The 16,538-nt window shown below is 35.5% G+C and overlaps 1 protein-coding gene across 1 annotated transcript in view; it reads left to right on the top strand.

Annotated features, from left to right (window-relative positions):
- The first annotated feature begins 51 nt into the window (after positions 1 to 51).
- LOC140151307 (meteorin-like protein) overlaps positions 52 to 16,538 on the top strand; it is a 29,100-nt gene continuing 12,613 nt past the window's right edge. The window contains exons 1-2 of the mRNA XM_072173592.1: positions 52 to 559; positions 3,741 to 4,168. Coding sequence (XP_072029693.1) covers positions 435 to 559; positions 3,741 to 4,168 — 553 coding nt within the window. The 5' untranslated portion in view covers positions 52 to 434. The remainder of the gene's footprint in view (positions 560 to 3,740; positions 4,169 to 16,538) is intronic.

Here is a 16,538-nt window from a genome sequence, read left to right as displayed (position 1 = left end):
TCAGTCTAACATTGAGCACCCAGTTCGTGTGCACTGCATCCACGTATACCACTGTCCACTGATGATGCACTGCACTGGTGGTGTTGGTATACATAATTCGGCAGTAACAGGTACATGTCAACAAGTACTCGCCATAAATTGACCGATGGATTATACATGTACAACTTCGTTTACCGTCATCGCTATGTTTTATATCGTCTAAAACCCCGATTTAATCTTGGAAATGTCAGCTAGAATGTTCTTGGATGTATATACTTGGATTTAAGTTACTTTCTGGTGATATTTTGCAATTATTTCTGGATTTAAAGATCTTACTATACGAAGTGTTGCCGTGCACAACTGGACAGTATATCAACCTTTGAATTGCTGGAACTTTTCTACGGGTACCATGTTATCGCAGAGATAAATAACTGGTCGATGATTCTCAATTAAATATGGCTGTGCCACACTCGGTCAACACGATGGCAAGCCAAAGTTTGTTACTGTGTACTTTGCTTGTGTTTTGCATGCAGATAACATCGTCGAAATATTTAAATGGTGACTGTGATTGGTCAGGGAGGTACGTATCGCGATTATTATCATGTTTTTAATTATTATCGCATTGGGATCAAGTCATCACTGTCATGGAGTCTACATTATGTTTGTTATACTATTTAACACGGATCTACCTTTATTTGCTTGTAATTTTATTGAAATTTGCACAGATATTAAATGCTAATTATTATTTGCATTTATATTTTACGAACTTGTCTGATGTTTGCCGTAATTTTAAAACGTGCAAGGTATTTCTTTTCAGTTTTACTAGGCCTATAACCAATGATACCAGAACCATGGATATCCCTGACCCTGCTGCTGCTAGCAGAACTCAGGCTCAGCACTGAACCATGTCGGCCTATAATTCATCTCAGTATTCTCAGAGATCTTAATTTTTATTGATTGCAGTGTATAATTATAATAATTATTAAATGTGTAGCAAATACAAGTATCAAATCCATTTCAAACATGTGTATTATGCAGATAAGCACCGGCACCCGTTAGATTTTAAATTTGACGTTATTCCCGCAAGGCAGAAATCCAACCGTGTTTATGTTTAAAATAAAATAACAAAACAGCTGCTGATATTTGGTACAGGCTGAAAACAGCGATATTAAAAGAACTTAATTTTTGGCAACATCATTAACATGAAGTGTCCCAAGATATGAATACCTAAGATCAAACAGCAAACATTATTATGGTCTTCAAGAAAGTGATGTTTACGCACTTTCGATGATTATTCCGCTTCTAAATGCAATGATGAATAACAAACCGAAAACTCTTGCGTGTTGTGTTGGTCCTCGAAGCGGCTAAGCCAACAGCGTGATGAATAAGAAGGATTTAAATTGGCAAAACCTTTTGAAACGGGGGATTTGCAAGTGGGCAAACAATAGCAGTTCTTTCATAAGTGAAGAAGGTGATTAGCATGTCTGTGTCAGTGTGTTTATTATGCCTCATGATGATGACCCTACAATGTAAAAAAAATGGTTACTATACGACCACCACCAACTCAAAATTTGAAGAGGCTTCTAGTACAATACAATGTAGTATTTGCATAGCAAAACATTGTGCAATTCAGTGCAAATGATGACTTACATTTCTTTGGCAGATGTTGGATAAAGATTACTTTCATTTCGAGTCTTCGACATGACTCTAGAGGTGCTTCACTCTTTGTAAAAAAATATATAGGATTAGGACCAATTATATTAAACGGTCGTGGCCGCACGCGAATGTCTTGTCAAGTAATTGTTATGCCACCATTCTTCTGGTTTCAAACACTGACACTTCAACTTCCCACCTGGCATATTATCACGTAATGTTTTTGTGTTTTTCATATTCAATTTTTTTCTCTTTGTTGATAATACATGTATAATTTACAATAAAGTTTATTTTTCGCTCTGTAGACCAGGCAACCAGTCAACTATCACATTTTCACTAAATACAAAATTGTACTTTAGTAGGGTCTGTGGCCGTGTCGGTATTTTTTCCAATGCATACTTGTTTTAGTGCGTTCTTGCTGCATTGGCACCCCCGCTCTTGCTTTACTCAAATAGTTTTTCAAATGACTTACCACAAATAAAGAAACCACCCTTCCATGATCCGTTAATTTCATGCCAAAGTCGGATCTTATCGGCACCAAATGCTACCGTTATTGCCAGTCATTGGTCCATGACCGCGATCTTCAGTTCAGATGATGCTGGTAGTCTATTTTGAAAAGTAGGAACAATAATATCTGTGAATGGTGAACCTTTCTCTCTCGACTCTTGGCCTTTTATAATACCTTGTTCAAAGCTTTTGGAAACAAACACATTCTTTGAGGTTATCTACCATAACTGATGACTACTCATGCTAATTACCTTATTAAATGATATTGTCCTGCTTAGATTAGAAGGGTAAATGTTAAATTTTAAATATGTCTAGGCCAGAGGGGGGCAGATGATACATGGTTAGGATTTTTAAATAGTAGTACCACTACTTCAACCATAGTACATGTAGTAGCCAACATGCAGAGAGAAAGTCCCATACAGCCCCCCCTTTATAAAATAGACTTAGTGGGCCAGTTTAGAAAGATGGATTTATAGTAAAATGACATACGGTCACATACCACATGTTCTTGTACTGTATCTTGAATTCACCATCTGATGAAGTCGCCCCTTAATTCGCTGCAACTTGAGGCCATTTAGATTTTGTATTTAAAATGTTAATAAATTTTACTGCTCTAAAAAATAGAGACTGTTGCATATACAGTGTATTAATTATTTATACTTGCCTTGGTAGTTGAGAAATGAGAATAAAATTGGTCACTCACATCCCCCAGTATAATTCTTGATAATCATTTTAACAAATCATTAAAAAGGCGTATCAAACACAAGCAAAATATATATTGAAAATCACCCATGGGCCTACACACATTTTAAATTAGCAACAAGTTTTATACACCAACACTACATTGTACCTACATGTACATTGTATCTTGAGTTATTAATAAATGTAGGGGTACTTTATTCTAATTGTTTATTAAAACCACCATTGTTCTAAGTCGGTACAGCAGATGCAGGAACAACAGGAAATAAACGGTGTATTGTTCTTGAGTTCAATTATTCAAATGAAAGAGTTAGAATTTCAACTAAAGATGAGAACAAAAACATTGTGGTCACTGCCAACTGGTCTGGGTGTGAAAATGGCAGTTGGGGTTGGGGCTTATTTTGGTGTTTTAAATTTGAATTTTATGTTGCAATATTTAAGGTTGCAACAGTTGCAATAACTGTTGTGTATCATAAAAAGAAGTACGGTACATTATTTATGCATGTAACATGCGTTTCAAAATTTAACACAAAATGTGGTTAGGGCAGGGATAATCTCTAGACTTAGTATAGGCCTTCACCATCACAAACAGGATTTTTGTTTGTTTGTTAAAATTGTCTTATAAATTAATACTGCAATCATTGGCAATCATACCATGTACAGTATGTTGTATTTGATGTATTATATTTCCAGTTGTGGCTTGTGCCATTGATGAAAAGCAAAGCTACTTTCCATTATTGAAAAAAAACTTAACTCCATAGATCTTACATGACAAGTACATGTAGGTCAAAATTGTGCATTCTGCCATAATGTGACAATGTCAACGATGTTATTTGTTCTACATTACATACGATTCTCAAAATAAGTCACTTTTTCATATTCTTTCCTTTCTCTATATCCAGTGGACTGACAGAAGACGACTCATTACAAATTGTTAAGCAGCTTTATCTACAGTGCATCCGTGGACAAATTCACTGGAGTTATCCTACAGGAGCAATACGCATTACATTTCAATACAGCAACTCAGGCGCAGACTTTCGAGCTTGTATCAAGCCCAGCGTAGACAGCAGTGGTGCAAATATTTACAAAGAAACATCAGACTCTCTGACAATGCTGGTGTCGGACAGAAAGCCTGTAGTTAGTCCTTTAGATGAAAGCATAGAAACGAAGAGAACTGACTCTGGTGAAATCCATTGCTTCCAATCAGTTGGTGGAAAAGCAACTGTGTTTTTAGAAGCATTACCGACTTTTACTAGTGTTAAACATATTACACACATAGACTATGCTCTTGAACCTTTAGAATCTGAGTTCCATACATCAAGGCAAGATGGTGAGTTGTCAATTTGTCTATACATGTATGACCCTGTTCACAGTAGAAAATTTCTTCATTCGACAAAGTTAATCTTGATAAACTAATTAAGCATGCGTACACATTACGCTGAACGAAGATCGAACGTAGACATTGCACTATAAACATTTCATTAAAATTAACGAAGCTCACAAAGCTATTAATGCCCGGCTATTATTAAAGCCGGCGAGAGGGTCACTTGTCACATGATCACTTTCCTTCGTCGAACGAAGTGAGCGTACACATTACAAAATTAGCTTCATCAAACAACCTTTGTGAACGAAGCAATTTAATCTTCGTCGAAGGAAGAAAATTGCGTATATACACATTAGGAAAAAATGATTTTAAATCTTCGTTTGAGGTTCGTCGAAAGAAGAAAATTGTCTAATGTGAACAGGGTCTAGGCCCTATGTCTGTGTATTTGTTTGTCTGTATGATGTGGATTTATGTTCTTATTCTTGTTGGTTTGATTGGTAAGTATTGCTGTTCACATACACTTTTATACACTGACACTCTGACAGTCAGTGGGGTAGCCAGGATTTTTCAGTGGGGCCAAGGCTTTACACAAAAGGGGTTCAACAAGGGGTGCCAGATGTTGGGGGGTCAAGAAGAAGGGATCAGATTTTTCACAGGGTCCACAATGTATGACAGGCAACAGATCCTGGAAATGGACAGGCCCCAAATACATGGTCACATTTTAACATTCAAATGTCATTTTTTGTTTGTTCCGCTAGCAATCAATTATCAAATGCAGCACTTGGTAAATCAAGCGTGTTCAAATTTTGGTGTGCATGCTGAGGTCAGGGTGAGCCTTTGTCACACCATTCGGCATACAGTGTACATTTTATACATGCACTATGCACATGCGAACTTAAAAAGTTTAATAATAGTATTTTTTGTACTCTGTCACTGACACAGAAAAACCTATTGGAAGCATCAGCCATGACTGCACGTGCAGCCAATTAAATTCAAAACCATTCTATAGTAAAATTTTCTAAAAATATTTCAACTACATGTAGGTCTACATTTTGCCAAGAATCTTTGGACATCTGAGTTGGGACGTAGCAAAAACGATAGGTTAAAGGTTTTTTAGTGTTAAGGGCTAGGATTTAGTGTTAGGTTTTAGCCTATGGTTAAGAGTTAGGAACTGAGGATTTTAAACCATTACTGTAATTAAACAAGTGTTTAGTGTCAACTAGTGATGTGATGGGTAGAAGTTGTACTCCCAGGTTGTACTATTGGCTTCATAATAATTTACTAGGGCCTACAATACATACATGTAGCATCCCAGTGGGGTATATACAATAGAGATATGTAGGCCTAGACCTACAACTACATTGTATGTTTTGGATCGTTGTCAAGTCATGGTCAAGTTAATCATGCCTGGCTATTTGCATCAAAGCAAACTGATAATATTTGAAATTAGATGCATTCAAGCATTTCATCTTTTCTGCCATACAGATAACATGTTGGTAGGCCTATGTTGTAGAGTGTGTACGACTCATTAGCCAAGAATTCAGCATTATCCAGAAATCATTCAGAATCAATGTTTGTGCAACTCAAATCATGCTGAACAGATTTCAAGATAAAAACATTAAACATGATGATACATCATACAGACCTACAAAGAAAATGTTGGACTAGCTAGGTTAATAATAGAAGGCTTCCTGACAAAATGTAGGCTCCTACATTTGTAGGCCTACATAATTGTATCATATTAAAGGCCTGAACCTAAAGCGAAGTCAAATTAAACTATAGGCCTATAAATGTACAACATGTGTAGGTCTATGTTGTTGGAAAATACATAGGCCTAGCCTCTATGAAGGCTGTACTGTAACTGTAGTACTCTGAGCACATAGGCCCTGTATAATTCTGCCAGTGGCCCACATCCTGTTCAGGTTGAATACTTTTTGGTTGTTTTGTAAATTTGACTTGGTATAAATGATATTCCTATTTTGCACCTGGCTACCTAGTACCTTTTCACTAGATCCAGGCCAGTGACTTTTCAATTTAGCAGATAGGTTTCTAAAAAGTGAATTTTTGAAATCCATCATTCTCAAAAAGATCTTTCTACATAGGCCTGCATAGGTACATACTACATGTACATGTAATAATATGTCGGCATTCAGGAAATCTTGTTTCAAACTGCTGCCTAGGCCATTTTGGTTCAAACTAATATGTCCATGTGTAATCATATAGATACAAAATTCTTAGTTCACAAAATGGACATCCTTGACAGCTGTATGTACATTTATATGGGTGATAATTTTCCAATAAAATCTGAATCCTTGAAATATGTCAAAATACTCACAGCTTCTGAATATTGAAATTTGACAATTGAAATGGCCTCCAATTAGACATTTTATAAACCAATTATATCACTCCTGCTTTGAAAGATAGAGCAAATTTATAATGTCATTCACATTAATTATGTTTGACTTTTAGGTCATATAAATGTATGCTGTGTCCAGGGTCTATGGCTGAATTAAAAAGTCTAAAGAATTATGCATTATTATTCTTTCAAGCAGGATCAACACATAGTGGACACACACTAAATGAGATGGCAATTTTCATGACAATTTTTAAGATAACATTGTAATAAGTTAGAGCTGCATGTAGGCCTATACAGACTACATCCAACATGCATTTAAAAAAAATAGAACACTACATGTATTGATAACATTTAATAAGGTCTGCAAACATAGGCCTACATTGTAAAAATCTAAATATCAGATAATCATGATAATGATCAGATCTGAAGATTTAATGTACAAATTTTGTTATCCCAAAAGCCTTAAAACTAATTGTTACATATCAAAATACATGCACATGTAAGGAAAGCAAATAGTCAAATAGGATTACAATTTACTTTAAAAGTTTATCATTCATTGACGTTAGAATTTATCTGTTTATCTCTGATGTGTCTTTGATTAACACTCTAAACTGCACACCTGTACCTGTAAAGTTTTAGTGGAATTTTAAACAAAATGCTTGATTACGGTAACCTCAAATCCTGTTAACTGGTAATGATCTTCGATAAAATCACAAATTGAGTAGTTAATGACATGTTTACCAGGGTTTTTGGCCAGTGAACCAGGACAAAATACGCCAAATTGATTTGCAATTCATTCAGGTATGCCGCGCGCTTTTATGTAGGCCACGCTGATAAACATCTTTTCTTTCTTTTTTTTCTTCACCTTTTTGGCTTGGAATGGTAGGATTTGTGCCTGAATCGGATGTGAATTGTTTAGTGAGCAGAAATGAAAACTTGTTTATGATGTGTGTTCAAGCACCACTATAAAAGTTCAAAACTACCGTATGTGCATAGGGGCCTACATCAAAACAGCAAATGACCATTATGAGCATCTACTTTGAATAATACGTTAAAATGCTTTGAGTCTGTGTGAGAGGGGAAAAGGTGTGTTAAACCCAGGTCTGTACGCAGGATTTTTTTGAGGGATATGGACTTTGAAAAAGTGGACTTTTTTCCAGTGGGGAGATGCTTGCTATAAATGCTCATAAATTATGATTTTTTGGACTTGTGTATAATTTGGGGTGCATCCCCCTGCACACGGGCCTGGTTAAACCACTCCAGTCAGTAAAGGCAATATGCATTGGGCATGCTGAAAGGAAATGTGAACTTATCATTTATTCAGGATTTTGAAAATAGTACCAATCAACATGATCAATAACTTTTCTACACGTTACACAAAAGTTCAATACCACCCATGGCTGGCAATGATGGCATTGTATTCTTTCTGGTATTGATGTCCAACTAATGCTCTATTCATGTTGTTTGTAATGCACCTGGATGATTCTCAGGATGAAGTTAATGTGCAACAAGAATTTGAAGCATTCAAATGATTAAAATAAGGAGTTAGAAATATGATCAAGTATTTCATTGACTGATTGAAATTATTGAGTTCCAATTGTATTGTAATTGTATAGAGCTAAATAAATTACATGTAGATGCCTAAATGTACATGTAGGCTTAGGTCCAGAAATTAAGCTGAACTTTATCTGTCATGATCAACATAATTCTGCTGGCACTGGCAGGGCAGCACCAGGATTTTTTTCTGGATTTGGGGGGGGGGGGTTGATGTGCCTAAAAAATTGGCATGTTTGGTAGTATGAAAATAATCATAATCTGAAGGGGGATGTGGAGGGAACACCCTTTTGGTACCATTACTGTCTACTGTATTGGAAGTTTTTGGATATTGTTCATCTGTCTCTGTGATTTAATTAAAAATTGTTTTGTTCTTCAGTTCAAAATCATGATCAGGACAATGCAGGCTATCTACAGATGTTTTAATTTAGGGCCTGTGATCAAGAATATGTACATGTAGGCCCTAGATGTGGCAATCACTGATCAACTACAATTATAACTATAGAATTAAAATGCAAGATTCATTCTTTAAAAAATTGTTATGGTAGAAATTCCTTCAGACAGGTATTCGGTTCCATTTAAATGTCTAGATGATGGGAATGTGGAAGACACCCAATTCCCATATGACTTGCATATTATCGCAAATCGATCTCGATCATTGATATTTATTTCCTTGGAATTGATTCTCTAACATATGATGCATTAAAGATGCCATAACAAAATCAACATTGGATATTCCTTGGTATTGAGTGTATTGATCAGTAATTGATCTATCAGCAGCGATGTAGGTTTTCATGATGTTTGTTGGTGGAGAACGTGACTCTGATATAATAACTGATATAAAATAAATATAATCCACAGTGACTACATTTTGGTCATTGCGCAGTAATTGTTCCATATAGACTGCTGACATTTGAAATTAAACCCACCTTTTGTTCATCTCTTCTACCTACATTTTAAAAGTTCAATGCTAAATAATTTGGTTGCTGTATTGTACAACCTTCAAGTCATGTGACTCCTGACAGGCATACTTGTTGGTGATGATAATTCTCAACTGAGATGGCCTTCATTATCATGATTATGTCCTTCCTGATCAAAATGTTACCTGTCATCAATTTTGAATGAAATCAATGACATTATTGTTTTCATATCTAGGTGGATAAAAAATACAGTCAGTGAAATTCATACATAGAAAAAAGTCAAAACAACAAATTATGTTGTTTGTAATTTTTGAAATTTTAACAATTTGCTGTTGAATGAAATTATAAGTAGAGGAATAGTGGTCCGACTCTCCACAAAAGGTATCCGGTATACTCAACTGAGCTGTTGCAAGGAAACAAACAAAGTCATTCTGGTCACTTCCATCAATTCTACTTGTCAGTCCATTCTTCCTTCCTCTGTTTATACTACCTCAATGTGAAACTTCCTGAACATTACCAAATCTGTTTAAAATACAATTTGTATATTATGAAGAACTATGCATTTTTCTTAAGGCATTTCCCTTTATAATCCCCACCAATCCAAACTATCAGCAAATCAACATCAAAAATATCAAAGGCTTTCTTAATTCCTATATCGTTTATAAGTTAACTTAAATTAAGTTTTTTTTTGGAGGTCAGCCCAGTTTTCAACCCTGAAACAATCAAGTGTTATTGCATTTGCTTGTACATGCCCTGTTCATGCTTTGTGAGTTTTGATTCAAGATCATTTTGTGCATTTGCATGCATTGCATGTATAGAATACTGTGTGCTTTATCAAGGTATTCATCTGGCATTGAACAAAGTAATTACAAAATTAGATTGCTGATAAATTTTGTGATAAATACAATCAGCATAACTTGTTCATACACCTGCCCTTCATATCATGTTTACCTTTTCATTTACATGACCTGTTTAATTAGGCATGAGGTTAGTGAACTATAAAAAGTAATTTTTACAAATATTTCTTTTATTTGTTTGACATATACTGTACATGTACATGTTGTATACTGCTACTGTACATGTACATACAACAAGTTTTTATTTTTATTTGTAAATGTAATTAAAATATAAAAGTTTTAAAAGTATATTTCAACCTGTGTGCACCCTATACACTCAAGTCTTCTTAGCACTTGTTCAGTGCCTGTATGGGACCATGCCAACCCCTATCTGACATTACAGAATCCGCCAGTCCTATCAAGCGCCTTGTTGGCCGTCTTCTTCAGCTTGTTTAGTATACCATGAATTGAACAATTTACTTTTTTTTAGTTGTAAGTACTATTATGTAGTAGATATATACTGCAATGCAAACTGTGCAAATTTGACACATCCATGACATTGACATATTGCCAAAAACAACTTCAAATTGTATAGAGTTGTGCATAGCTTTCGATCATCAGGAATATTGAATACAAAAGAGAGAATGAATCCCTGCAGCATACCAGTGCACCCATACATTGTAGTTAATTTTTGTATAATACTATTTAGTGTTCACCCACTGATTTTACCTACATTGTCTACATAAAATGTCCTTTTACTGGTGTGAACTCAATTCTTTCTACCTGATATGAACTTTTGACAATCCAATGACCATCAATCCCCGAAAAATGTCCTTGAAACGCTTTAGGCATCTTGAATGAAATCAAAAGTGTATTTTTAATGTGGATAAAAATGTTCAATATTTGGAATTAGAAGAAAGCTGGGCCATCAATTAACACTTTTTCCTTCCCCACCCCCCATCATTCAATGTTGCGACACTTTGGAGACACGCTGAACACATTTGCACGTTTCAACATTGCACGGGGAGTGGGGGACTTATTTTCCCTAAAGACGCTTTGTTTCAAGACATATTTCGGGATTGTATGAGGCAATCGCTAAAATTAACATCTGATTTTAAACTTTTGGCTGTAACTTTAAAATTACTTGATAGAATTACTCCAAATTTTCAATGAATATTAGTTAATGCATAAGCTATGATGTGGATATAAAATAAAACAACATATTGTATCAATTTTGACTATATCGCCCTGCACTACAAGCAGGTTGCACCCATCACCTGTGTATGTCTACAATCATAGATTGAATACAATAGCGCTCTTTTCAAACATTACTAATCTTACAGATGTGAGTGATCAGCATGATATAGTTCAGTGGATATGTATCGCGTGAACGCTGCAGTGCAGGGCAATATATTCAAAAAACGACCTTTTTCACCTTTTTTCAGATCAACGCCCTCCCCAAAGCAAAAAAACCAAAAACAAACAAAAAGCGAACCAATTAAAAAATCGCATTAAATACGCTCATGAAGTAGGCCTACTCATGCAGAATATCTTTAAAATTGATCATTTTATTTGCGTGAAATGGTAAAAAGTGCGATTGTAAATCGTCCCAGTCATTGAATCACATAGTGATTTGACGGTTTACCATAGTCTAATACTGAATATTAATACAAGGAGTTTCTTTAATTTAGAAATGGTAAACCGTTGACAAAATTCATAATTTAGGCCGATTTGGTGTCAACTTTTATTTGGAAAGTGTTTTGTTTGAAAGCTTGTTCAAAACTACATCTAATTTTACTATTTTACGTTTTGTTAGCTCTAACATTAGTTACATTTTACTGATTTTAGCAAATGTAAATCGTCTATCGAGATTTACCATTTTCATAATCACGAGAATGCAATGCGCACCCATATATCACGGAATCCCGTAATTATTTCAACATGACAGCGTGGTGTAATGGACAGTACTTCAGACGGTGAAACGAAAGGCTAGTGGTTCGAGCCCCAACAGTTTCACTTTTTTTTCCCTTTTTTTTTTTGTGACTTATTCAAACCAGTAAACTTTTCTTCTCTATTCATGACAATTGACATTGTGAAACACGAAAATAAGTTTTAAAACCCTAATTTATCTATGGCATGATAATTGATTGTTTCTTTTAATTGTAATAAAGACACACGTAGATCCGGACATCTTTAAATGTCATGAATATGGGCAATATAGCAATTGTCAGATGTTCGTGATCACAGTCTTTATTTAACACGCCACGCCGGTAGATGTCGTTGTTAAGCAGTGTTTGAGTTGTTGGTGGTGGTGGGAGGGGGGGGTAATAGACAGTCGATAACCGACAATCAATGATCAATTAATTGTGAATATTCAATTAAATTCTAAAACCTAACACGGAAATGATGATCACAGACTGTCATGTTCAATCGCAGTCGCTAAGGATAAGGGGTTATATTTGTGTGGTTGAGGGTGGTGGAGGAAAATCGATAATCGATTATCGTGTAACCCCCCCCCCCCCCACACACACACACATTCCACGTTCAAGTTTCATACGTTTACATAAGTATTTACTTATAGAGTGCTTGCACATAAGGTCATTAGTTCAAATCATCTCCTCTATAGGCACGCTCTAGAAGATATGCAAATGGATGCAGTACAAAAGAATTATTTGACCACTATCTAAATAAAAGATTAGTTGTTTTATTTTGTGCCCACATCATAGCCTATCTATTAATAAATAGTCATGGAAATTTTTCACGCTGGTACCTATGCATTGAACTATATCATGCTGATCACTCACATCTGTAAGATTAGTATGTATGAAAAGAGCGCTATTGTATTCAATCTATGATTGTAGACATACACAGGTGATGGGTGCAATCTGCTTGTAGTGCAGGGCGATATAGTCAAAATTGATACAATTAGTTGTTTTATTTTATATCCACATCATAGCTTATGCACTAACTAATATTCATTGAAAATTTGGAGTGATTCTTTCAAGTAGTTTTAAAGTTATAGCCAAAAGATTAAAATCAGATGTTAATTTTAGCGATTGCCTCAGACAATCCCTGAAAAATGTCCTTGAAACGCTTTAGGCATCTTGAATGAAATCAAAAGTGTATTTTTAATGTGGATAAAAATGTTCAATATTTGGAATTAGAAGAAAGCTGGGCCATCAATTAACACTTTTCCTTCCCCACCCCCATCATTCAATGTTGCGACACTTTGGAGACACGCTGAACACATTTGCACGCTTTCAACATTGCACGGGGAGTGGGGGACTTATTTTCCCTAAAGGCGCTTTAATGTTTCAAGACATATTTCGGGATTGATGGTCATTAGTGTTAATCTGTCTTGAAATTCAGTGTGAATTTTCAAGTAGTGGCTAATTTTGCCAAAAGGTGGGGCATGCCCCCCACCAGGATTGATACCCATGACATGGTGACTTTGATATCATTGTAGAACACACTAGCCCCTTCCCCCACAAGCAGCACAAAAGTTTGATGTTAGTTTACAATGTTGCCCAAATTGTAATGTTTGCATATTTACCACCCCACCCCCCAAAAAAAGCACAATCAAACCATTTTAGAAATGTAATGCAAATCAAACAATGTAGAAAATCATGATGATAAGGATCTAGTTTTGTGAAACATGCAGCATTTATAATGGATTTGTTGGACATTTTGGAGAAGAAATACAAAATATTGATCTTACTCTCAGCATGGGAGAGTTATAAGCATCATAATATTATGAAATCACAAGGTTTTGAGCTTTCAGGACAAAATATTGTTTCAAAGTGTCAAAATATTTTTTAAACAAATCTTGCTTCAAATAGGCCTATCTTTCAATGATTGATACCTAGATAAATTGTTGGATGCACTATTAGAATTTGGGTGTAGGGGTGGGTGATGCTGTAGTTTTTGAAAAAAAAAAACTTTACCCACTACATATCTATAAGAGAAAAAACCTAAGAAAATAAAAAGTTAAAAACCTGGCCTATACAAAAACAAATGCTGGGATATTTTTGCTAGGTTAATTTGTTGTGATTTTATCAATTCTGGACAGTTTAATTGCTGTTTCCAAATATACATGTATTCACACATACATGTACATGTACCGTATATGTAAGTACTAAGAATCAAGCTTAGGTTGAAGTACTTTATGAGTATGAAACCGAGACTGAAAAACATTTTAAATGATTCTCAAAATTGTCTGTTAGCTGTTCTTTTCTAATGTTTGTGGTAAAACTTGAATGCAATTCCTTTTTTTCACTGGTATCATTGGTAATGTTTCAAAACTCAAGAATATTATTCCAGATACATGTACTTCCGTGTGTTCAAAATAACACTTATAACATCCAATTGATAATGATTTGCAATATATTTTGCTTATTACTGGCCAAACTGTACTTATTATTGCTCAATGTTTATAATGCACATAATTTTAGTAGCACTTATTGAGCTTGCCTGGCATGGTGTAAATATGCATGCAGAATATTTAAAGGTAGACAAATGGAGCTGCCTTTACAAATTTCAATGTCCAGGGCACACAGCGGTCCAGGGATTGAAAAAACATTCCAATCTCAATGGAAAGGAACTGAATTTCAATGTTTCACAGGTCGGCACTGGGTATTGGTTGCCTTTAGATGAACTTCCATTCTAACGACTTTACATTGTTGATGCACACTCACATGACAAGTCTTTTAAATGTTGCTGGTATTGTGTATCTTTTTCCAGAGGCACATGCATGATATTTTTAAGGGAGCTGATAGTAAACATGGGATTTTTACACCTGAAGGTGAAATTGCATTAAAAAGTGTCCTAAACACTTGACTGATTTGTGAATTTACTCCGAATTGGCCCGCATTCATTGTGGACCCTTGGTACCTTTTATGCGAAACAAGTCGCCATGCACAACGGTCTACTACTGGATACAGGTAGCCCTGCTGTTGTATTGAAAATGGCATAGGAGGTGGCAATTTTAGCACAATTAGTAAAGCACTGGACTAAAGAGCAACACAGTTGGACAGTCGGTCGTGATGGCACCCAACTTGAAATTGACTAAACAAAACTCCTGTTGAACTTTTTTATTTATATTGTTTGAAATTTTACCTGATTTTTAAATGGCAACCTGCTAAACCACAAATGTTACATGTGGGTTTAAAATGGAAATTGTTTTCATAGCACTCACGAAGGAGCATCCAATATAAAGATACATGAAATAAAATGGTTTTCCCCCATAGGAAGCAACAGAGGTACATGTATTAGAAAGGGTCTCATGCAGATGATAAAATAGAGAATAGGAAGCAAATTTGTAGATGGTAATAAGGTAATTAATAGTTCAATAGTTTTATACTTTATAGTCCTTGTCCTTCCTACATAGTACATGTAGCACTACTTTCGGGCTCTGTTGCTTTACTAGGTTGGTAGTAGCATTAGATGCTCGCGCTTGCGACTTGAGCTCGCTACTCGTGCTCTGCAAGTCTGTGAGGGCCACAGACTGTGGCTACTCCTTCCATGCCCATATTTCATGGGCATGTAAGGAATTAAGGATACCTTCCAGTTCTACACCATGTGTCTAATAGAGTTACGGATTGGGATAGAGATTAGGGTTAGGTAATCATCAGGTATGTTTTCTTGACCTTATATTGACCCCCCACCCCACACACATTTAAATGTTATTAAAACATTTTGCCCAAAACTAAAATATATGTAAAACGACACATTTATAAAATAAAAAATATTTAAATTGTGACTGTTGCTGGGTCCATCTTAGCCAAGACAAAGGTGTGTATCACTTTACAATTTGCATGTAGCTCTTGCAGGTATTTCTGAAGCAGGTTCGTTTTGACAGCATATGTGATGACATATTTGATAACCAAGTTGAAGTATTTTGAAAACAATCACTTGCAAACTGGCATATTGTTGAAATACATTGCATTGTTATATAGAATGTGACTGTAAACCATCAACTATTAAAATGTTGGAACATTTTTGTAATACAATACTATATGAAACATTCTGCAGACAGAATAGACAATTGAATGTGAATATATGAAATATGAACATTTTGTAAGTTCATTTGAAGGTTATCTCCACCAAATGGCATCATCATTATAGGAGTCTTAGAAAATTCAATTTCAAAATATGAAATCTGAACATTTCTTATCACATTTGTAAGTTTATTTTAGGGTTATCATCAGCAAGTGGCATTGTCTGAGCACATCCAAGAACTGACGCAGGCAAGTCTGCAACCTAGGACTTTCTCTTCTCTTTATATCCCTTAAAGTCTTGAGCCTTTGTGTACAGACAACAGTTCATGTACATGGAAACCTACTTCATCATTTCCAAGTGAAGGAGACTCACCCCAAATCAAACTATGACCTGATTGACCTCTGAGCCAGGTCAGCAGCATGCAAAAGTGGATCTCTATCATGTGATCCATCTTCCAAGTTCCAAGAGTGGTGAAGATGGGGATGCGGCAGAACGAGCAGTTTGCCACTGCAGCCTCTCTCCCTGGGGATATTATACTGTAGTCATGTAGGCCTATCAATAGTTCAACACCGAAGCATCACATGCATGTCCTGTCCGTATTAACAAGCCTGTAAAAAGTAAACAAGCAAAAAAAACCTGTAGGCGGTACACTTTTTTTTTTATCCCAACCCCAACCTGCATTTAAGTTTATTTACAGGGCAGAAGTTCAACCT

The sequence above is a fragment of the Amphiura filiformis genome, chromosome 4, assembly GCF_039555335.1.
Source record: "Amphiura filiformis chromosome 4, Afil_fr2py, whole genome shotgun sequence".
In the NCBI taxonomy this organism is placed as follows: Eukaryota; Metazoa; Echinodermata; class Ophiuroidea; order Amphilepidida; family Amphiuridae; genus Amphiura; species Amphiura filiformis.
Note: the sequence above shows the minus strand (reverse complement) of the source record. Positions and strands in the feature narration are given on the sequence as shown.